The following is a 22,876-nucleotide window of genomic DNA, read 5'->3' on the forward strand; positions in this document are numbered from 1 at the left end:
GCGCAGCTGTCCAGCTAACGAGACGGCTCAATCATTGCCGGTAACCGCACAGCGTAGTCATCAATCCCGAGACCACGGAGACGTCGTGAACGTCGTGAGGACTCGCTGTTACGCCGCGGGGAAGGGCGGTTACGCCGTAAGGGCTTTTGATTACGCGAGGACGCGAGGACGCTACGGGAACGTCCTATTACGACGCGTCGATCCCGTCACTGATCAGATGGGATTGATGGTATGTCACTCTTGTGTTTCAGGGAACTCGCATGTCCATGTAAGGAAGTTCGTTCAAGCCGTCCGTCATGGAAAAGCCGCGCCTGGATGAGATGTAGCGCGCTGTGATTAAATATTCGTCTGAGATTGTAAGGATTCAATCGATCTTACCTGCACAGGCATAGACGAGGTCCTATTCGACCTGTACGGCGTCTCATTTGATTCTAATCTAGGCCCATTCAGCGTGCAGTGCTGTGGCAGGCGGCATTTACCTGGCGTTCAGGTCATGAATGGGCCGTTTTGTCGCAGGGCGGCAGCCGACAAAAGCCGTCTTGCACCCGGCCAGCACTGCACACACTGGCAACACCGCCTGCACACGCGACTCCATACACAGAGAGCTAGCGCTCAGCCCTGAAAGCCATCACGCAAAGTGCGTGTCTGGGCCTGAACCTCGGCCCATGAGCCGGGTGGCAGCCGGTGCACGGCGGCCGTTCGGGCGGGCGCCGCCCCCGCCGAGCCGTGTCAGACAGGCACCGGGTGGGGGCGCGGTCCGCCGACACGTCGCGGCCGCGTCCGCCGCGGCGCGCCCCCGTCAGATGGATGAGTACGGGGCCGGTGTGGCGCGGCGGGCCGGTGATTGGCGCGCTCAGGCCGGGTCAGCCTGGTAAGTACCGAGCGGCCGTCGTGTTTTCAGGCGCTGATGAATGGCGCATCGCCAGAGACAGATGACGCAGCGGAAGATGTGGTATGCTTCGGTCCCGGAGCTGGCAAATGGGGCCTCGTGAGGCTCTCAGGGTTGTGAGATTTCTGACAGCCTGAATGGCAGCAAATTGTGTGTGGATTTGTGAGCGCGCATGGCGCAGTAGCGTAAATTATATAAGACGGAAACGGACACGTAGGCGTTGCAAGCAGATCATCCTTCATAAGAATCTCGTCTTTATTATCGATAGTTGAGAACTAGTGATGCAGACATCTGTACGCACATTAAACGTTGTGGAGCGCAATTGTTAGATCAAAATGTAAAAAACCACAGCATAAAAACGCTTGTCCGGAACGAGTCATTCTGAGAAACGAAGAACAAAATGTTTTTATCAAAAGATTGTAGCGACCTTCGCCAAGACAGATGGCACACCTGTACCTGGCCTGCAGACATCAAGTGTGTACCCTGGAAGAAAGCTAGAAAATTACCTCGTGATTATGCAGACTGCACGGAGGAGATGAGATGCGTCAATTATGATAAGAGAGTCATTCCAGAGTTTGGTCACGTCAAGCTTTGAAAAGCACCCAAATAAATTTCAGGAGGCATTTTACAGCGTACCAGCAAAATCGTCGCTTATCCATATTTCAAGTACAAATCGATGCAAGGTCAAAGCAATGGGGGATTGCGAAATGACATCAGGTGGCCTCTTTCGTAATTTCTTCGGCAGTGCATGATGGAATGCCTTGACTTAAGGCAGATACATCCCATGAACAAAGAAACCCCATGATGGGGTGACAAAAACATCTTGCTGCGACGTTGAATCCGACCCGACGGGTCAACCGTCAGAGTTTGCTGAGCATTGTCGGAAAGGAGTTGTAGAACACATGCTGAGCTGATGACCAGTTGCTGTAACATATACATCGGATGTCCAGCGAGCGACGGGTCGTGCTCATACCCCGTGCGCAGGTGGTGAGACCGACGGAGCTTTCAAAGACATCCGGGTAGCTTGTCGACCCTAAAGATGGTGGATGCGGGTGAACAGTGACCGAGTCAGATAGACAAGCCTGCCGTCTTGGGCATTGGGCAACGGTTGACTTTGAGAGAAGCGTTCATGTGTCCTAACGTGTCCGCATCGCTCCACAGTCCTCAATATAAGCCCGAGTGCATATTTATTCAGTTGACATTTCTACCGCCCCAAGTATCCCAGTTCACGCTCCTTCGATCACGCTCCAGCCCAAGAGTTGGCAATGTGCCCCTGATGGCGCTCTGATCCTGTGAGAGTCCTGCGCTTGACACACCTCACGGCCCTCAGGAGAGCCTAGCCTCCTGAGGTCCTGAGGCCCTCCTGAGGTCCGTTGGCCTCTGCCCTCGGACCTCCGGGGGGCCTGACCCTCTGCTCACGGACCGCAGGAGAGCCTGACCCTCCGCTCACGGACCGCAGGAGAGCCTGACCCTCCGCTCACGGACCGCAGGAGAGCCTGACCCTCGCTCACGGACCACAGGAGAGCCTGACCCTCGCTCACGGGCCGCAGGAGAGCCTGACCCTCGCTCACGGACCGCAGGAGAGCCTGACCCTCGCTCACGGACCGCAAGAGAGCCTGACCTCCGCTCATGGACCGCAGGAGAGCCTGACCCTCGCTCACGGATCCCAGGAGAGCCTGACCCTCGCTCACGAACCGCAGGAGAGCCTGACCTTCGCTCACGGACCACAGGAGAGCCTGACCCTCCGCTCACGGACCACAGGAGAGCCTGACCCTCGCTCACGGACCGCAGGAGAGCCTGACCCTCGCTCACGGACCGCAGGAGAGCCTGACCCTCGCTCACGGGCCGCAGGAGAGCCTGACCCTCGCTCACGGACCGAAGGAGAGCCTGACCCTCGCTCACGGACCACAGGAGAGCCTGACCCTCGCTCACGGACCACAGGAGAGCCTGACCCTCCGCTCATGGACCGCAGGAGTCCGTGACTCTCTGCTCCCTGGCCGCAGACTGGGACGAGTGCGGCGACGATAATGGCCGCTGCTCCCACTCCTGCGTGAACACGCCGGGCTCCTACATCTGCCTCTGCCCGGACCAGATGCGACTGGGCGCCGACCGACACACGTGCCAGGGTGAGTGTTAAGTCTCCCCCCCTACCCCCCCCCCCCCCTCCAGAATGGGATGCCTGTCTGCAGCGGTCGTTGATTGGGCCATTTGGCCCGTGTCAGCGCTGATGACGCGATAAACGCTGCCATGAGCACCGCCTTCGTGTACACACCCGCTTGTCATGCTCGCAAAGCACCCTTCGCGGTCAAACAGGCTGGTCACTGTTGTGGTAGTGGAGATGAAGCGGTTATAGATGGGGATGTAGCTGTCGTTGGTTTACTTGCAGATAAAATGACCACCACGTTTTAACTGGACGAGAGCCATGCGATCACTTAGGATGAGATTGGTGAAGAATGCTTGATCAGATATGTCTTTGCACGGGCCCGGGTAAAAAGCTCACACTGAGCAGTAATGACATAAACACTGATGGCCCGACACAACCATTAGCGCTTTTCGAAGTTGCACCAAACCTGAAATCTGGTCAGCAAGGGACAGCATGCTCAGACTTGGCGCCAACAGCACGACAATCCGTAAACCAGCGCTGAAACGTTGCATCAGCTCCAGAGTGGCGCCGATGCGATACGGCCGTTACAACAACACGTCCTCAGTGATAGACACGGCCGAGTAGATCCGGCGGCCGGCTGTAGCATTCTTTCCCCAGCACCGCGGGACCGTCGTTATTACAAGCCGGTGGGCGTCAGCTGGTGCGCCTCTGGCCACGACGGCTGACGAATGGTGCCCTGTCTCCCCTCACCCGGTGACCCCGCCTCGCCGCGGGCGCCGCCCGGGCGCCGACGTACTGCTTGTCCGACTGCGGCGCTGAACAAGACCAATCACCGCCGGTGTTTATCCGGCCTGCTCTAACATAGCGGGTTCGCACCTCGTCCGCCGTGAAAAACGATCGGGAGCAGGCGTCAATGGCGGCTCGCGCAGAGAGGCCTTCACGAGTTGGGTAAACCCATGGTTACCCATGCCAAATGGGCAACGGATTGGGCTGAGTGCAGAAATTGGGAAACTTGCGTGCATGAGGTATCGAAATTGGTAATACGTTTGCGCAAATGGTGGACACTTCAAGAAAAGTTTCACGATAATAACGTTTGCGCTTCTTCAAACCACGATTGACTCATCTCACACTGCTGTTGCAACTGCAAAATCAAAAGAGTGAGTTTGGGTATAAGCTTTCCTGATAATCTTTTACAAGTTAGATACAAAGTGCTGGAGAAATACTGACTAAGGGTAACGGATGGGTAAAACTGATTTGGAATGGTAGCGGATGGGCGCCGTCACAGACCCATGAGAAGCGGTGGAATTGGGAAACGAAAAACTCCCCCTCGAAAGCCGTCATTGTGGGGGATGATGGGGCAGGGGCGCCACGAGGATGATGGGGCAGGGGCGCCACGTGCCATCGCCTGAATTTATCGTCGATGGAGCCGACACGGTCCCGCGCGCAATGAATGGGTCCAGACCTGGGTCGTTACTCAGTGTCCGAGTGAGGCCGCCTGTCCGGCTGGCTAATCTGACACCGGACATAGCCTGGGCGTGGCCGGCGAGACAGCTGACCGGCCGCTCCCTGTGATGAATGCTGCGGTCTTGGCATGTGATGATGGAGGCGCTTCAGCCACGACACGGATGGACAGCTCGGTCTCGATCTGGGCCGACTTTCGGTGCTGCTTTGATAGGGCCTTTCCGGTGATGTCATTTCGGAGAAGGCTGGCGTTTATGCCCTGGTTGCAGCTTCTCGTTTACTATCGCCCGTCTCGCTGGCATCGGGCCGCGCGTGAGGCCCGCTGAAACAGTTTGATGCATAGGCGATGGCATGCTAAAATGCGCTTGGACAAAGGCCTGATCCGTCCCTATATGGCCAACATGCGACCGGTGTTGTCCGCTGGTCAGGACCTAGCATATTTCAGGCAATCGGCGTGGTTATCTTGTTTCACCTCGAAAAATTTGTGACAGGATTGGTACCGCCAGCGTTCAGTCAGTGACATATGTAAAGTAGGGGGCGGACAGGGACTCTACGCCCCCTCATCAATTTGTACATCCATTGATATGCGCGTCAGCGAGTGTCGACAAGTAAATTCGAAGTAGACACTTCAAAATACACAGATTGAAATCATACGATGTTGTTATGCGCCATGCAAAAAATCTAGCGCACCGGCGACGTACATATATGGGCTTTACGGCGACACATTTCCAGCTTTGCCCCCTCCCCCGCCCCCATTGCTAACTCCTGCATGTGCCTTTGTGCTTGACCAACGGGGTACTTTTCAACGTTGCCACTCCGGGTTCACGGCATCAGGACACGGAAAAAGTATCACAATGAGTCAAAGGAAACGGAGATACGGAGCTTCACCTGTTTTCTTTGCGCCTTCGCTCATCGTGGTCATTTAACATCGAATGTGTAAAGCAGTTTGTTCGTCAGGAAGAACGTCTTATAATGTTGCGTGAAACACTTTCTCCCATAATTTCTTACCACATTTGGCCACCCTTTGTATAAGGTTTCGCCCGCAACACAGATCTATCGGTAAATAAAGTAACTGTACTTGTAGAACTGTGATCTCTTCCTTGGTTTGCACTCGTTTATTCGTGACGCTTGTAGGAGAACGCGGCGACCGCTCGACTTACGCTCCCGCGCTTGGCAGGGGGGGGGGGGGCAGTATACGCTGGGCAGTGGGGGGGGGGGGGGGCGGTATACGCTTGGGAGTGGGGGGAAGTATACGCACGTCGTGTCTGTGTCTGCACGTCTATTCCGACATCGACGAATAAGTTGCGCGGTATCAAGATCCGGGTGTGACTAAAGTACTGTACATATAATCACGGGTCTGTCAGTGTGTGGGTCGTCTATACATAAACATCAAAATCCGACATTCTGGGGTAGCGGTTAACGGGGCTCTCAAAGCAAAGGTCTCACATAGCAACACACGGCTTCGTGACAGCCATCGTTAGCCGAGATTAATACTTGAACTTCAGCTGCCTATGCTGTTGTTCGGCCCCTGCTTTATTTTGTACGCCATCGAGGTAAGGACACGAGCCCAGCGAGTCTAGCGTAAATTCGCTGGACAGTTTGCGGTTTCGGTGGCTCAGCTAGACCCACCACACTTTCTGCTGGCTCAGCTAGACCCACCACACTTTTTGCTGGCTCAGCTAGACCCACCACACTTTTTGCTGGCTCAGCTAGACCCACCACACTTTCTGCTGGCTTATATCTGTGCTACCACCGGTCTTAACCCCACAAAGTTTTCATGAACATGTAGTAAAAGTCTTCAAAACTTGTACCGTAATATTGTGATAGCATTCACATGCAGTCTGCCCGGTCAGATGGCGTGGTTCTGGAACGCCGCAATGCCAGTACTCTTTCACCTTCCTGATTCAAATTGGGAGTTAAACGTTTTCAAAATGTTGTGTGTTTCATGCGAACAGAATGCATTCTGCTCACATGGAAAACCAAAACATTTTAAAATCATGTGAGCTGTGAAGAACCGACCTAAGACAGGTGTAAATCTCAGCGAGCAGACACTGCAGCGACATGAGACTATAGGTAATACAGGCAAGAGGAAGCGGACAATTCTAATGGAGAAGATGTTGGTCGTTGTTCGCAGGACATGGCACGTCGTCTCATGTTAGCCTTCAATGCGCCCATTTCCAGGCGTTTTGTGGATGTGTTTGTCAGATCTCAGTAACCATCGCAGATGAAAACATTAAAACGATGGCATGGTGCGAGTAAATGCCCCGATCCCAAGCCACTGACGACAGAGCTCACCACGAGTTCGGTCTATGGCAGCTGTCAGTGGTCGGTCGTAATGTGACTGATTTCGTCTTCGCTGAACCCGAGCTTGAACCTAAAACGCTGTGGCGTAAACTAAGGAAATTGGGTCGTCGAAACTACACACGCGCTTAGTGCCCTTGACCAATACCCACCAAAAATATCTTTAATTTTGCAATTTCTAGCTGGCATTTACGAGCAGTGTAAAACATTGTGATTTGTCAAAAGTTGAATCACGTCGTCTAAAATTGTCAGGTAAGGTCAAGCATGAGCCGGTCAATTTTCAGGTCATGTCTCTTGTGAAGTATCGTACGAGTGCCAAACATGCACCTCACACCTCTCCTTGGTAAACTCATGGAATCATTTCTTTGCAATGCGATAATTCCTAGTTGTGGGGGCTCCAAAAGTGAGAGGCTTCATTTGCGTGTTATATATATATATATATATATATATATATATATATATATATACGCCTTACGTATTATAAACATCATATGCAAAATACATTACATATTGCATCTTAGTACCATCCAAATGGTGACAGCAATCGCGTCTTCAGTCTTATCAATCGCTTCACATTGCAAAACGCGTCGTACTGGTGCCTCACAGGCGTCAGGCTAGTTGTGCTGGCCGCTAGTACCCAGTCCGCAATGTTAGTCACACCTTGGAAGTGGTCCAGTGGATTCTTCGGCACCGTTCGGGTTTTTCGGGTCTGGCAAACCGACTCGGGAACTTCATGATGGTCCCACCCGGCACTTCGCCCCGAAGATTACCACTTACTTCGGTGGTATACCCCAAGCCGACGTCTTAACTTAAACCGACGACGAACTTAAAACCCCATAATCACAAAAACTTAGATGTGTTTAGCACTCCTTCCACAGCAATCGCCTACCCAGGGAACTAACGGCTACTTTACTTTACTTTATATTATTTTACTCTTTATAACAGAAGTCTGGAAAATATAGCGAGAGCGTCGTAGTGTTAGAATCAATGCAAACCTACCCACAATGTAATTGATTGAAAAATCATCTCTGATACAGAACCAGTAGCCTTCATCCCATTTCATGTATAACAAACATAACTGGTCACAGTGAGACCTCAATAATTTTCATGATTAGGATGAATATCAACCCTAAGCGGCGCTGATTCCTTGAGTCCATCCCGTAACAAACTCCGCTCATGTGAGTGGGCTCACTGGACACCGAGACGGCGAGCAGCACCCTGACCAGTTGGGCCCAGCTTATTTGAAGCGTGTGTGTGCTCCTTGTAAACCGACATGACGAATGCGTGCGGACCTCCTGGGGACGGCCGGGACCTCGGGTATGCAAACTTAAGCAAACACAACACACTTAGGCTGCCCATGCGCGCTGATCTGTACTGACCTTGCTTAACTTTATTCGCCTTTTTATGTATACTTCGATCTCTTAGTAGAGAGTGCCCCGCACTGCTCTGGATGTTGTTCGGTGTTTACTTACGGTTCTGTGCATCGTCGGGATCGTGGGAGTGGTACCTCTGGCATCGCCGGGATCGTGGGAGTGGTACCTCTGGCATCGCCGGGATCGTGGGAGTGGTACCTCTGGCATCGCCAGGATCGTGGGAGTGGTACCTCTGGCATCGCCGGGATCGTGGGAGTGGTACCTCTGGCATCGCCGGGATCGTGGGAGTGGTACCTCTGGCATCGCCAGGATCGTGGAGAGTGGTACCTCTGGCATCGCCGGGATCGTGGGAGTGGTTCCTCTGGCATCGCCGGGATCGTGGGAGTGGTACCTCTGGTTGCCCACTCATTGGTGACGGTAAAAAACAATGATGTATTGGACTGGTGAATAAGTTGCCAGGATTGTGTCTTACATATCCCCATGGCACGAATGTAGACATGAAGACGATGGAGCAGTAGTACAAGAGGCATTCTTGGCAGATGTATATGATTATACTGTGATAATTCATTCAATTTGACACATGACCCTACGATTCATGTCGCGGGGAACTCGCACTGGATCGCAAACACAAACTCCTACAATAGTAACGCGTACAAAAGGGGATCTTCACATGCTGAATGTTGTGTCCAGGCTGTAAACGCGTCATAGCCAGACTCGTTGACGAACGGCTGCTGGTCACCGTCGGTCTCACTGCTGTCGCGGAGACCGGTGGGATATCCTGATTAACTCGTGCCTCACTGTCCGACGGCATAAGTATGGGGAGGTGACACGTTGAGGCATGGCCGCACTATGGCCGGCTGCAGCGGCTCGTGGCGACGCCGCTGGGGGCGAAGCAGCTCGGTGACGATACAGCGCACTCCCTCGAGCCTGCCTCTTACAGATTCTGGCGTGTGCACCGACGGCAATGGAGGGTGCGAGCACACCTGTGAAGACGTTCGAGGGCAGGTCCAGTGTCGGTGTCATCCGGGGTGAGTATTTTTTAAAAGACTGACTCGTTTCACTTCACTCAGTCCCGAATTTCGTTTTGGCAGGGTTTTATGCGAGATCAGTCAGCACGACTGCAAGTAGGCGGAGATACAAAGACAATCGAAAAATGGCCCTGGGGCGATATAGGGAGCTGGCCCCACGATATATATATATATATATATATATATATATATATATATATATATGTATATAAGCTCTGAAGACTCTTTCTTGCACAGGCACCGACGTCCGAAAATGTCTGCGTTATCTGACGTCACATCCGTTTTCTGTCCAAGGCCGTCCGGATCATACCTCCTATCGACTTGTCGGGTTGGCGGCCTCCGGTTAACCTGTCGAGCTGACCTTCGATTGACCTGTCGAGTCGGCCTCCGGTTAACCCGTCGAGTTGGCGCGCGCGCCTGGGGCCCGACCGGCGCTGCCTCTGGTCGGCGGGCAGACGGCGGCGTCGGTGAGGTGCGGGCGCCGGCGTACTCACCGACGGTGCCGTCGGTGAGGCGCGGACGCCGGCGTGCTCACCGACGGTGCCGTCGGTGAGGTGCGGGCGCCGGCGTGCTCACCGACGGCGGCGTCGGTGAGGTGCGGGCGCCGGCGTGCTCACCGGCGGTGCCGTCGGTGAGGCGCGGGCGCCAGCGCGCTCACCGGCGCCGCCGCCGCCGCCGCCGCTGTCGTCCGCACCTCTGTTGGCCGTCATCAGCCCAGATTAGCCGACGGCGTGGATGATCGCCGGCGCCCGTCTGCTTGCTTAATCACGGTGGCCGTGGGTGGTCGACGGACGCACGCGGCGGCCGTGAGGCGTCGTTGGGACGGTCACGGCCTAGCTGACCCAGCCAGACACTGGCACATCCACGGAGGCAACGAGAATACAAATTGGAGGAACGGGTACCCTGGGACCCATGGCTGAAGCAGCACAGGGGGAGAGGGGGACGAGAGAGAGAGAGAGAGAGAGAGAGAGAGAGAGAGAGAGAGAGAGGGAGGGAGAGGGGGGGAGGGAGAGGGAGACCCGTTTCCAATCTGTCCTTGTCCCAGCTGTACAGGATCAACAGGCCGCTGATGTACGGGACGGGCCCCGCCGCGCCACCGGCAGCGTCTCGTAAATAACCTTCGGCGCGGCGGCGCTGGGCGGCCGAGTGGCGGCAGGACCGTGTCGGACACGGCGCCTTCTTTGGCTGCCGGTGGCGACCGGCGGCGGCCGCGCAGGCCTGCTGCACGTGACGTCTGTCTCGCGCCGCCGGACGCGGGACCGGTAGCCCCGGAACCCCGCCGGGGCGCGTGCTTCTGAGCTCGAGGGGGGAGGGGTGCGGCGCGACGGTACCTCCGACGCCGACAGCCACTCCTGTCGAGCAGCTTGAGACCCGCGGCCGCCCGCCTGCCCGCCCGCCCGCCGCTTGTGTTACCGGCTGAATCGATGGGGCATGTTGGGCTGACAATGCAGCGCTTAGGCTGCTATGCTGAATGCTGGATATTTTTGTGAGAAGTTCCTTGTTCCACCATGTTCGTGACTTCCTTGTGGCGATTGCGCTGGAATTCGGAGCTACCTGTGGCATTGATCGATTAATGGACCTTCGAGGGAAGTGGAGAAAAGAATAGCGAGTATATTTTCCTTGTCCCATTTCTTAATCTTGAATGTGTCAGATGTAATTAGTGCTTAGCGATGTTCAGGAATCATTGACAATTGCACGCCTGCTCGCGACGAATAATTCGTGGTCGACGAATTATATTACTTTGCGTGGGAAAACGCTATGTCACATAAGAGAGCGCGATTTCTGGTGGAAAAGCCTACATTGCAGCAGCCACAAGCCATTGCAGTTGGGCAAGGTAGAGCGGGTAAGCGATGAAGTCTGGGGATAGAAACCTGCCGCCACAAAGCTGTGTGGAGGGGATTTTCATCATCGCATGGGCTATCGCCGGCGCTTTAGCGTTCATGCTGCACAGCATCCCACAGCGGTTTTCCACATGCTGCTGGCGACCTTTGAGTCCTCCACTGTGGGTTTGCCTACCAATATCGCATATGTTACATATATATATATATATATATATATATATATATATATATATATATATATATATTTCATGTATGTGTGCATCGTATTTATATTCCCTATCGTTATCGTATTCTTAATATCATAATCTCGTTCTAGGCATTCAGCTATTAGCTCCGCTAGCGTCCCACACCGATTGTCGCAATGGGAGCAACAGAATATTTATGCCATGCACTAGATTTGAGCCGCGGTCTCACGACATGGCTGTCCGATGTTTTCCGACCACATCGCTGACGTGTCTGCCAGGTTTTCTTTGGGGCCGGACGGCAGATCCTGCTCGCGGAGTCCCTGCGCTTTGGACAACGGCGGCTGTCAACACGTGTGTGGCCTGAGGTCAGGTCAGGTCAGCTGCTCGTGCCACAGCGGCTACAGACGCGGCACTGACAGTACCTCCTGCGAAGGTGAATGCGAGACGCGGCTGTCTCGGATGGCCACTGAGTGATGCAATGCTGTTCCACGAAAGCCAGCGGCTCCATCACTACGTTTTGCATATAGCGTGGCGTGGTGCAAAGGATAAGGGATGAGTCATGCGTCATGCCAACGTTACGTCTGGATCCAGCAATGCGTTGGCACGAGCGACGCTGCACGATCATGCCAGGATATGAGATCCCAAACGCAATCTCCCTGGTCCTGTGGAGATAAAGTATCTAATCAACCTGGGCGCGGTTACCTGCGCCCTGCCGATTCGTCTTCACAGACATTGACGAGTGCAGCGAGCAGGCGCCATGCAACCAGCTGTGTACCAACACACCGGGCTCCTACCTGTGCCACTGTCGGCCGGACCACCAGCTGGCCAGCGATGCCAGAACATGCTACAGTGAGCGCTCCGGCGCCGCCGGGTCGGTCCGTCGAAGGGTTGCAGCCGCGCCCGGCAAACTCTGCTGGAGTGCGAGGCCTGGGTCGTGTGTCGCGCTGAGGTGAAGGAGGGGGGAGGGGGGGGGGCGGGCGGCGGGTCATAACAGCGGATCGAGACCTGCCGCGAAACATTCAGTGAGGTAGACGGCCAGATTTGGGCGCAAGTAATCGATAACGGTGGCGAACAGGGCAGGCTTGCACGGAGACGACTGCTCTTGTGGAGGTAAGGCACGGCACAGGACGTCACGGATTGTGCGATGCAATCTCCCGGCTACTGCCTCCGGCTCTTAGAGTTGATGGGCCTCGGTTGGGGAAGCGAGCGGCCGGCGGCCGCATGATTTTCGACAGTTACATCATGCAACCTTAATTAATGAGCATGCACATATAGTACATATTCTATGGGCTTTGACATGCTGTGAAAAGCGCTGGTAGCCTAAAATCGTTGGCCTGTGTCTTCATAACCCCAAATGTTGCAGAAAAACAAAAGTGTTCACTGTTGATTTCAGCCAATGCGTGCTGTTGAATATGTCTTTACCAGGAAAATTGAGCTCGCTAGCTACGAGTCGGCGAGCTTAGCCACACGAAAACCAGAGTTTTTGGTTCTTTTTAAACATAACTTTCCGTTTTTTCATCATGAAAAGCCACGCGTCAAAACGTGCATCTCTGACAGAGCCCGCTGTTGTACGCCACAGCTCTGCCCCATGCTGCGCCGTTGTCCTCCGCTGCCCCGTGGTCATCTGCTGGCCGCTCTGTCCGCTGAGTCATGACCTTTTTCTGTCGCGAGACACCACCCGGTGTCTCCGGCCCCTCCCAGCGCCAGAGGCCCATTTAGCGCCGCCGGGCCGGGCGTGACGTCACATGTTTAGTCCCTCCTCTCGCGGCGCTCTTCAGGTGTGTTTACCGTGCTGGTCGACAAGTGTCTCCATGGCAACGGCGGCTGCGACCACATGTGCTCCACCACGGATGCCGGCACCACGTGCTCCTGCCACCCGGGCTACCAGCTGGCCGACGACCAAAGGATGTGTGAGGTCAGGGAGGGTCAGGGAAGGCCGGATCTGTCTGGTCAGAATTGGTCCGGAATGGCCGGATGCGTCAGATCCGTGCATTCGGGGATGTCTGAATCACGGATCACGGAAGCGTCAGGCCAGAGTTGGGACGGAAACGATGGATATCTCAATTCAGGGGCGGATAGGCACCACTAGGGGTTACCAAATGTACCATGGAGAAGCTTGTCATGGACGACTGGGTATGCCAGATACCTGACGGGTTACGAGATCGTTTGGTTACTATTGCTGCATAGCAAATAAAAGGCTTGGAATTTCCAGGAGTATCGCCACTGTTTCCAAGACTAAGACCATGCCCATGTATTTATAATAATCCATATATGTCTACTGGCTTACGTCATGTTCGGTCCGCGCTCCGGGCGTTTTGTCAATGGTGTCTTTATTAGTATGATCCGAAGGCCACAGATCCGCACTCTTAAGATCGAGTCGTCCGAGAGCTACCAAACACAGTGACATGGCAAATGGCACAGGCTTCACGCCTCGCCTAAGTGGCTCCGGCGTTTGAGAGGCACATGGCTTGGCCGTCAGCCCGCGCGATGCTTAATGGCCACATTTCGTCTTTCGTCGGAACGATTAATTCACTCGGAGTCGTGCAACGTCAGGTTCAGTTTGCGTAGGGTGCTTTTTTCGTCCTGCGATGATATCGAAAGAGCCTTAATGTTCTGAACTATCTGGTAACATTAAGAAGCTACCAGCCCATAATGTAGTCCCCGAAGAGAGCCAAGTGCTTGCTGTCCACGTCCATTTTCTTTCCGTTTCAAACAAGGAACCTCTATCTGCGCACGACAATCAGTGTTCAGCATACAGCACAGCTTATACCTGGTATCTCTCGATTTGTGCTGCCTTTCCTGTCAGTTCATTGAAAACGCTGGGCATACATTTAATTTACTGCTAGTAAGTGACGCTGTCCACTGTTATAACACCTGCATGCTCCTATGGTTCTTATCGTATCATACAATTTTTACCGACCAATGTTCGTGAGACAGGTGTGCCCTTAGTTTTGCCATCATTTTTCAAACAACATTATTTCAAATTGTGATTTGTTGGGTGTAGAAGAACCATACCTAAGTCCAACTCATAAAGCTATTAACGTTTATCTGCAATAGGGTGCACTGAAGTAACCTGGTGGAAAAATATCCTTGCACGGTGGCATGTACAAGCGGTACCCGAAGTCTCCTGCTAACTTCAAATGCTAACTAGGTAAGCATCGTTGTCTGCCTAGCCTAAAAAAATCCGGACAATATTTTCTAAGACCACCTCGCTCACGCCGGTTTTATCGCTTCGCAGGACGTGGACGAGTGTACAGGGGGCGCTCACAGATGTCAGCACCAGTGCGACAACATTCCTGGCAGTTACCGCTGCTCCTGTCGCGTCGGCTACCTCCTGCTCAACGGCACCGACTGCCAAGGTCTGATCGTCCGCCGCATGGCCCGCCCAGGCCAGGTGGCATCGAGAATTTATCTGATGGTGTCATGAGATACAGTCGGAATGCCGGTGGCGTTGACTTTGGATGGGAATGAACTAATAAACACTGGGACCAAGAAACGAAAACGGGTGGCCGTGTGTCGGGAGTTGTGAGATAACATCTGATTTGATAAGGCGCACAGACAGAATCAGTTGTGTACTGTGCAGGCAGTTCATAGAGGCCAACCTGATGGCAACGCCATGCTTGCATGATTGGAGACGAAAGCAGAATTGGTCACCTCAGTCCCAGCACGGCGGCCGATTCAAAATACTTGCCGTTTTATAGTGTCATAAATCAAAGCTTGCCAATCGTAAAATCAAGTCGCGGGCCCTTTGTGCAGAGTAGTAAATGCTGTCTTAAGTTAATCGCCTACGCTCGATGCAACCGGTCAACATTTACAGGAATTCGGCATAGTTTTCCTTGTTTCGTCCGCTAGGGAACATGCGCGTGCGACGATCAGGCTACAATGCACAACTAGGCTGCGATCATTACACAAGGACGCAGAAGTGTGCGTCTCCCTGTGTAGCATGCATGGGCGAGGGGACGTTCCACTGCCGCATTTTAGCAGCGATTTCGCTTCCGGAACCATTTCATACGGAATACGTTCCGCAGATGTCGACAAAGGTGTTTTGTCGCAGGCAGACGTGAACGAGTGCCTCGTTCCCCCACAGGCGGAGATGTGTGCTCTGTTCCACAAACATGACCAAGTGCGCTGTTTCATGGGTGTGAGCAAACCGAACATACCCTATATATGATTGAGACATGGACGAATGTCCTCCCCGCAGACACGGACTAGCGGTCTTCCCCGCAGACCGGACCAGTGTTTCCTGCCGCAGACACAGACCAGTGGTCTCCTCCGCAGATACAGACCAGTGTTTCACCCCGCAGGCAGGGACCAGTGGTCTCCTCCGCAAACACGGACCAGCGTCGCACCCCGCAGGCAGGGACCAGTGGTCTCCTCCGTAGACACGGACCAGTGGTCTCCTCCGCAGACACAGACCAGTGGTCTCCTCCGCAGATACAGACCAGTGTTTCACCCCGCAGGCAGAGACCTGTGGTCTCCGTAGACACGGACCAGTGTTCCACCCGCAGGCAGGGACCAGTGGTCTCCCCCGCAGGCAGAGACCAGTGGTCTCCCCGCAGACACGGACCAGTGGTGTCTCCCGCAGACACGGACCATTTGTGGAGACACGGACCAGTGTTCCATGCCGAAGACGGGACCGAATGCTCTCTACTGCAGAGATGCGCCAGCGTTCTTTGCCTCGGACCAGGACGTATGCTATATTCTGCAGACACGAACGGGAGTTTTCTCTCGCAGATGTGGACAAGAACTCTATGCCGTGGATATGGACAAGCGTTCTGTCTCACCGATATAGACGAGCGTTCTGTCTCGCAGATATGAACGAGTGTTCTGTCTCGCAGACATGGACGAGCGCTTTGTCTCGCAGATATGGACGAGCGTTCTTTCTCGCAGATATGGATGAGCGCTCTGTCTCGCCGACATGGATGAGCGTTCTGTCTCGCAGATATGGACGAGGGTTCTGTTTTCGCAGATATGGACGAGCGCTCTGTTTCGCAGACATGAACGAACGTTCTGTTTCTCAGATATGGACGAGTGTTCAGTACAGAACGGTGGCTGTGAGCAGGTCTGCGACAACACAGAGGGCTCGTACCGTTGCTCGTGTCGGCCCGGCTACCAGCTCGTGCAGGACCAGCATTCGTGCGTCAGTGAGTGCCAGAGGTGTTTCTCCGCCTGAGTGCCCTATATAGCGGCACTCTGTTCCCATGTTAACATGGGTGTAGTTACCGGTTTAGTTGGGAAACCCGCCCCCTCCAACTTTGATGGGAGCAGATCGAATTTGATAGAATCCCATTTTTCCTTTTTGCTTCCTCCCCTCCCCCCCCCCATTTGGTTTGCGATCGACGCCCCTGCGCGTCACATTGGGGATTATCACGTGCAGTGACGCCGGGATATGCGCGCTGGAAGTCTCGTTGAAGTTACGGCGGATAAGTCGCAGCGAAAGTATTCGCTAATGCGGCAGACATGGGCAGGCGACGTGGCTACGTTGACGGATTTACGCGCGGCGCCACTGACGGGATTACAATATTTGTCGTTCTGGAGGCTCCCAGGCCCGGCTCGCCCCGGTGCAGGCTCTGACCTGCCAACGGCGCCGTCGGCGCCTCCACCTCCGGCAATCAATTCGGATTAGTTTGTGGCGGCGGCCGCTCGGCAGCCGTTAGTGATGGGATCGGTGGGAGTTGTGCGGTGGCTGTTCCGCCAGTTGCTGCGGGCTGGCTGGACGCCGCTGCGGAGTTGGACCGCAGGCCTCAGCTGCAGGGCGACCGACTGCCGCCTCGAGCGCCGACCACCCACCGGCAAGGTACACGCGGCCACACTCATCGCAACGGCTGGCAACACTGTGTACTCATTGATGCCATGAATGTTTGCATGAGCGTCAACCCTGTATCGAAGGTTTCGAAGTCGGAATTTTAATCGCGTTTTCATTGCCAAATATCTGCCACAAGCGAGGGAAAACCAATGTCTCTGACACCGATCGTCATGTTGCTAGTTGTCCCAACGATGAAGAGTTTGCAGTGCCGATTCTGGCCCGCAACGGGTGGTGGAGAAGTGGGGAGCAGCAACTTCTTTTTGGGAAGTTGTTATATGTGCCCGATCCTTACTGAAAAATTTGATATGCCTTATCACTGCTGATGCGAGCTTGTTTCAGCATGCGTACCACGGGCTTCTCTAATCCTCAGCGGCCCGCGCTGTGTTGGCCTGTCGTAAAAGCGTTGTCAATCATAATCATCGGTTCCCCGCCCGTTCCACCAATCCTGTGGTGTGACGGCAGCGGCAGCGCCCCCTGCCTTTCACCGGCAGGTCTGCTGGCCTTGCTAGTTCTCCCGCTCTGCTCCAGGGGACTGCCCGCTGGGCTTCAGCGGTCCGCTGTGTGGCTCCCCATGTCCAGCCGGCACCTACGGCGAGGGCTGTAACCAGCTGTGTGTCTGCCAGAATGGCGCCAGCTGCCACCACGTGACAGGTGAGTTCCCATCAGCTGCTACCATGTGACAGGTGAGCTCCTACCAGCTGCTACCAAGTGACGGGTGAGCTCCTACCAGCTGCTACCAAGTGACGGGTGAGCTCCTACCAGCTGCTACCAAGTGACGGGTGAGCTCCTACCAACTACTACCACTCGACGGGTGAACTCCTACCAGCTGCTACCACGTGGCGGGTGACCTCTCGCTAGCTGTACCAGCCAGCGGTGGTGGGAGCGAGGAGAGGCCTTCAGGATTGCTTTTACCCCATCCACGGGCTACACATAGGTCCGTGCCCATACCCGGCCGCTACCGATTCCTAAGTAGCTGCTCCTGGACACTATTTTCAGGAGAGTTTGCACCCAATATTATACTTTTGCGCTAATAACTTCAAAATTAGTGTGAGTAAAGGTAATGACCGAGAAAAGCACAGGGTAACATTGCGGAGCATTTATTGAAGCATCTACCCAGCATTGCATAAACGTCTTACCCGTGTCTGGCATGCATCCATAAGTTTCCCAAAATCTGTACCCAACCCATCGTGCGGCTCAATCCACATGGTTACCCATGGGTGCCGGTGAAGACCTCTGACAGGAAGGTCCGCCAGGATCGTCCGGTACACACTGGTTCGTGGGGTCAGTTGTCTGCCTTAGGCGTAGCACGCTCGTGGTAAGATTTTTTGCGTCTGTACAAACGTTAGTCGAAAAGCTGGTAACTTCATGTCGTAGGTTCACAGCGCGTTGTCCGATCGTTGGTTGCCGTGACCTGACGTCTGGCGGATGTCCGGCGGTGCAGGTCGCTGCAGCTGCCCGGCCGGTGTCAGCGGCGAGCGGTGCGAGCACGGCTGTCCGGCCGGACAGTACGGACAGGACTGCGAGAAGCGCTGTCCGATCCGCTGCCCCGCCAACAGGCAGGTGCAACGCCCTGGACTCGTCAAGCCGGGTGTAGATACCTGTTGAGTCGCCTCTCTTTCCTCGGCTGTTTGGCATCGGGGGTGTTAGGAACAGCCTGTTCGTACATATGAGAGTTCCTCCCGTCATGAGGTATGCACAGCGCAGGCGGACTGCACAGACCGGTGTATCGCTGCAGGCGTTTGACGTTTGTTTTCTGCCGATTCAGTTGTGGGTTCAGCCAACCGTTTTTAGTAATCGCTTGTACCAGCAACTCAAGTTCATTCGGAGACAAGGTTAGGCAAATTCGATGTCGTGTATAAGTTATGGTGCCTCCTGAGATATTTTACAGACATGCGTAAGGTTCATGCTTCTTCGCCTTTTTCTTGCTAGATAAAGGAATGCACCGCTTTCTTTTGTTAGGCATGTAAAAGTCCTGCTCTTCAAAGGAAAAGGTGTCCTGACCAATGCATAAGCTAACGGGTGCTCCGTTGTCGTTTGCAGATGTAACCGCCAATCCGGCTACTATGAGTGTCTTCCTAACTGGTGCTTCGTTGCCGTTTGCAGATGTAACCGCCAATCTGGCTACTGTGAGTGTCCTCCGGGATATTTCGGCCCGCAGTGTTTTGAGATATGCCCACAAGGCACGTTCGGGGTCAACTGTCAGAACAAGTGCACCTGCTACAGCCGAAACACGTACAAATGCAACGCGGAGGTAAGTGCCGTACTGGCTGCAGCACCGGTCTCGTGGTCTCTCAAGGTTTGAGCGTGTTGTCAGACCACATCGCCGCGTGGCTTGGTCTCGAAATCCTGTTGTGGCGCTTAGCTTCAGCTGTCAACTATTTCACACCTAACGGGGGCGTTTGGCTGTACTGCCTCACATCCGGGTTTTTTTCGTTTGATTTTTTTTTTTTTTTTGCTGGCCATGACGCCGCGAAGCTGCCGTCATCGAAAGATAGCCTTGGTAGTGGTGCACGCCTTTTTGTCGTCCAATGTCATGGTAAGCATCCGCTCCGATTGACCTTCACTTGACATTGACTGACTCCGGCTGCATGAATGCATTAGTATGCGCCCCTGCTGCCTAAAAGGAAAACCACAGCACTCTAGTGTCAGCACTCTTCGCCGGAAGGAGCTCTCTTGTCAGTTCCAGCCCCGAAGCTCAGTTATGGGTTGGCTGTTGGCATCGTCACCCGTAGCGGCTGACGACTGATGACTGTGGTTTCCCTGTACGACGAGCAATGCCCTTTCTTGAAAATATCGACACCTTTCGTCGTCTGCCCATGAACAAACGACAGACGCGGTCGGCTGATGTCATCGTCTGTTGTTCTCTCCCAGACGGGCGAATGCATCTGCAAGCCTGGCTTCGCTGGTGAACAATGCCGCTCCAAGTGTCCGAGGGGCTCATATGGAGCTGGATGCGCGCAACGATGCGAGAACTGTCCCAGGGCACGGTGTCACCATCTGACGGGCAAATGTTTAACTTCTGCTGCCGGCCCAGCCTCCAAGGGAGACAACACCCGAAACAACGAGATCGTGCCGTCCGAGAAAAAGAGGCGAGGTAACGCAGTGGCGCGATCTGGAGTCGCAAGCACAAAACCAGTGGGAAACGCGGTTGTGGTGGTGAGCACAAAGCCTTAACTGGTAATCCAAATAAGCCATGTCATCCATTTGCATCTGTGCCAGACATATCTTGTGACATGGAGATCTTTAGTCTTGTGCATTCGATGACCACGCAGAAGACACGCCGCCCATGACGCCGACGACAAGCGCAACCCACCCTGCTCTCCTCGCTCACCGCATCATCTTAAACACTCGTAACGTCCGTCTCTCCGCACCACACTGCGGCACGAGCACGACACGGCACGAGTCAAGAGTCCGTGACACGGCCCCGCTGGCCGGACAGCCGACAGAGCGCCCGCGCGAGCCCTGACAAGGCTGTACCATACGCGGAGTAAGGCACGTTAGCCGAAGGCTCCCAAGTCGGCCGAAGTGTGGCCCCGCTGCTACTTTCCTCGTTATCGTTATGGACCTGAAATGGCCACCACTGGCTGAAATGGCTTCAATCGCCTTCCATACAAAGACATCTACAGACTGCAGACACGCTGAGTTCGTGGTAGATCAGAAGTTGCGTGCTAACTTCAACTCTGTTTATGAAGATGAATGGTGTTTCACCTGTCTTATAAGATCATCATTTTCTCTTGTACGAATATCTCAGCGCCTCACTTTTAGTCACCATAGGTATGGAGTCCAGAGGCGTCAGCACATGCGATCCATCTGAAACATAGTAGTCCAGTGCACTGGTCATGCGAGCTTCAGTAAGAGACCGTAAGGTTTCGTTTTTCATCGGATTAGAGCCCTTGCGGCCAGTATGGCTATTTCAGAGCTATGAGGCGAGGGAAAGTCAACAAACTAGATGCATCTAGGGGTCAATCCAGCGAGGTGTAACCAGCACAGGGGCCGCTGTACCAGGTATGTGCTGGTTACTCGGACGAGGTCCCGACAGCCGGCATTCAAACCCACTCATATGGCTGGCGCGTGTAGCTGCCCCAGGCAAACAGGGCGTCGCGATGATGCAGGATAAAGCGAGAATGACGAAAGAATGACAAATGAGATCGTAAAGCATCCTTGTGGCCATCAATGATTGTAATGTTTGCACGTTTCAGGAAGGCGATGCGTCTGCTACGGTGGGGTGTGCAATGAACAGGGGCGTTGCGTATGTCCACCAGGCTTCAGAGGTCGTAGGTAAGCCTTAGCCCATTATCTATTCTTTCACAGCACTTCTCAATCTCACCGAAGTGACAGTTATCCTTACGATGGAGACTCCACCGATTGTAACTCTTCGCAGCACAATCTCACTCGAAGCAGGCGCGTTCAGTCCGTCATTTACTTGTCATGTCCATTATTTGTTTCTTGAACATGTCCATGATTGGCCGTGCTATTGTTTCGTCAAGTGCATATAAAGCGGTGTATACCTTCACGTTTCTGCACCAGCGACCCGGGCATGAGCGGCCGTCTCCTGTCGCTAGATGTCGCAGCCCGTGTCGCCGTAACCGGTACGGGCCCAACTGCCGGTACCGTGGCCGCTGCCGCAATGGCGGTGCCCTGGACCACGTGAGCGGCACGTGCTTGTGCACGTCCGGCTTCTTCGGCAGACTGTGCGGCACCAAGTGCCCGCACGGTTTCTATGGCCGCCAGTGCTCCGAGGTGGGTGTCCCCATCTCCGAGCCAGCGAAAAGCGCATCACGACATTGGGGGGAGACATCAGGTGCAGATGTAGCGTTACCGGGTGCCAAGAACGAGGAGGCTTAAGACAAATTTGAGAAACTTCTGACTTCCAATGACATTTGTTAACGGAGTAAATGCGATAACCGTTTGTGTCAAGGCCAAAGTTGTGGTGGGGGACAAGAATGTGCAAAAGTCAATTTTACAAGACTGAGTGGCGTGCCTCGCCAGTGGTTTCCCCTGCAATGACATAAGCATTTTAAATACATCTACGACATATGGACGGCTGACACAAATTCAATTGATGCTTAAACAAAAACCAAATGCTTGAGCGCGCAGCACGTCTTCCGTGACTTTTCATGGCGTAAATGGGATTCAGCAATAGCAGCCATGCATCTTCGGGTCTGCATAGATGTTAGATGTATTGTGTAGGAAGTAGTCTGCGGGTGGGGCAAATTCTAGCGTGATAATCAACACGTGCCACTTACGTTACGGCTGTCCATCAGCGATAAGTACTGATTACTTCAGGTCCCCATCATGCACTAGGACGACTCCAGGTTCTTACCTTCGAAACGGAATCCGGAGTCAAGACAAGACAATGGCATGAATCCGGAGCCAAGGCAAGATAATGGCATGAGTCCGGGGCCAAGACAAGATAACGGCATGAAGCCGAAGTTGAATTAAAACCGGTGGCTTTGATATTTGGGCTATGAAGCCAACATCAAGACCAGAGGCTTTGTATTCTTTATACGTAAAGCCGAACCCCAAGCCAGTGGCTTCGAACTTTGCACACGTGAAGCTGAAGCCGAAGTCTGCAACTGCAAACTTAGAAAAAAAAAGAAGCCGAAGTCGAACCAGTTGGCTGAAATCATCAGGTCGAAGCCAGCTGAGGCCGTATGTAGTGAACAACGTTGTAATGCGAAAAAACGATTTTCGTGTTTGTTGAAATTGTATGGGATTAGAAAATAGGATAGGGTCTTGCAAAGTGATGCATTACTGGCGGGATGTTTTTCGTTGTATCGTCATCATCATTTGCTAGTGTGTACAGGACGTTTCCAACAGTTCAGTTGTCGTCAGGTGTTGGTCCTGCTCTGGCAGTTCGGCTGTCGTCAGGTGTTGGTGGTCCTGCC

At 53.9% G+C, this 22,876-nt stretch overlaps 1 protein-coding gene across 1 annotated transcript in view; it reads left to right on the forward strand.

Moving 5' to 3' along the window:
• The window catches only part of LOC119097498 (multiple epidermal growth factor-like domains protein 6), a 70,933-nt gene that overhangs the window by 42,300 nt on the left and 5,757 nt on the right, over positions 1-22,876 (forward strand). Inside the window, exons 5-18 of the mRNA XM_037220528.1 lie at positions 2,893-3,015; positions 9,069-9,156; positions 11,461-11,615; positions 11,912-12,031; positions 12,961-13,097; positions 14,421-14,541; positions 16,204-16,326; positions 16,881-16,979; positions 17,517-17,639; positions 18,430-18,544; positions 19,092-19,239; positions 19,860-20,082; positions 21,188-21,266; positions 21,551-21,728. Of these exons, the coding sequence (XP_037076423.1) occupies positions 2,893-3,015; positions 9,069-9,156; positions 11,461-11,615; positions 11,912-12,031; positions 12,961-13,097; positions 14,421-14,541; positions 16,204-16,326; positions 16,881-16,979; positions 17,517-17,639; positions 18,430-18,544; positions 19,092-19,239; positions 19,860-20,082; positions 21,188-21,266; positions 21,551-21,728 (1,832 nt within the window). The remainder of the gene's footprint in view (positions 1-2,892; positions 3,016-9,068; positions 9,157-11,460; positions 11,616-11,911; positions 12,032-12,960; positions 13,098-14,420; positions 14,542-16,203; positions 16,327-16,880; positions 16,980-17,516; positions 17,640-18,429; positions 18,545-19,091; positions 19,240-19,859; positions 20,083-21,187; positions 21,267-21,550; positions 21,729-22,876) is intronic.

The sequence above is a fragment of the Pollicipes pollicipes genome, unplaced genomic scaffold, assembly GCF_011947565.3.
Source record: "Pollicipes pollicipes isolate AB1234 unplaced genomic scaffold, Ppol_2.1 Scaffold_4295;HRSCAF=5057_pilon_pilon_pilon, whole genome shotgun sequence".
NCBI lineage: Eukaryota > Metazoa > Arthropoda > Thecostraca > Pollicipedomorpha > Pollicipedidae > Pollicipes > Pollicipes pollicipes.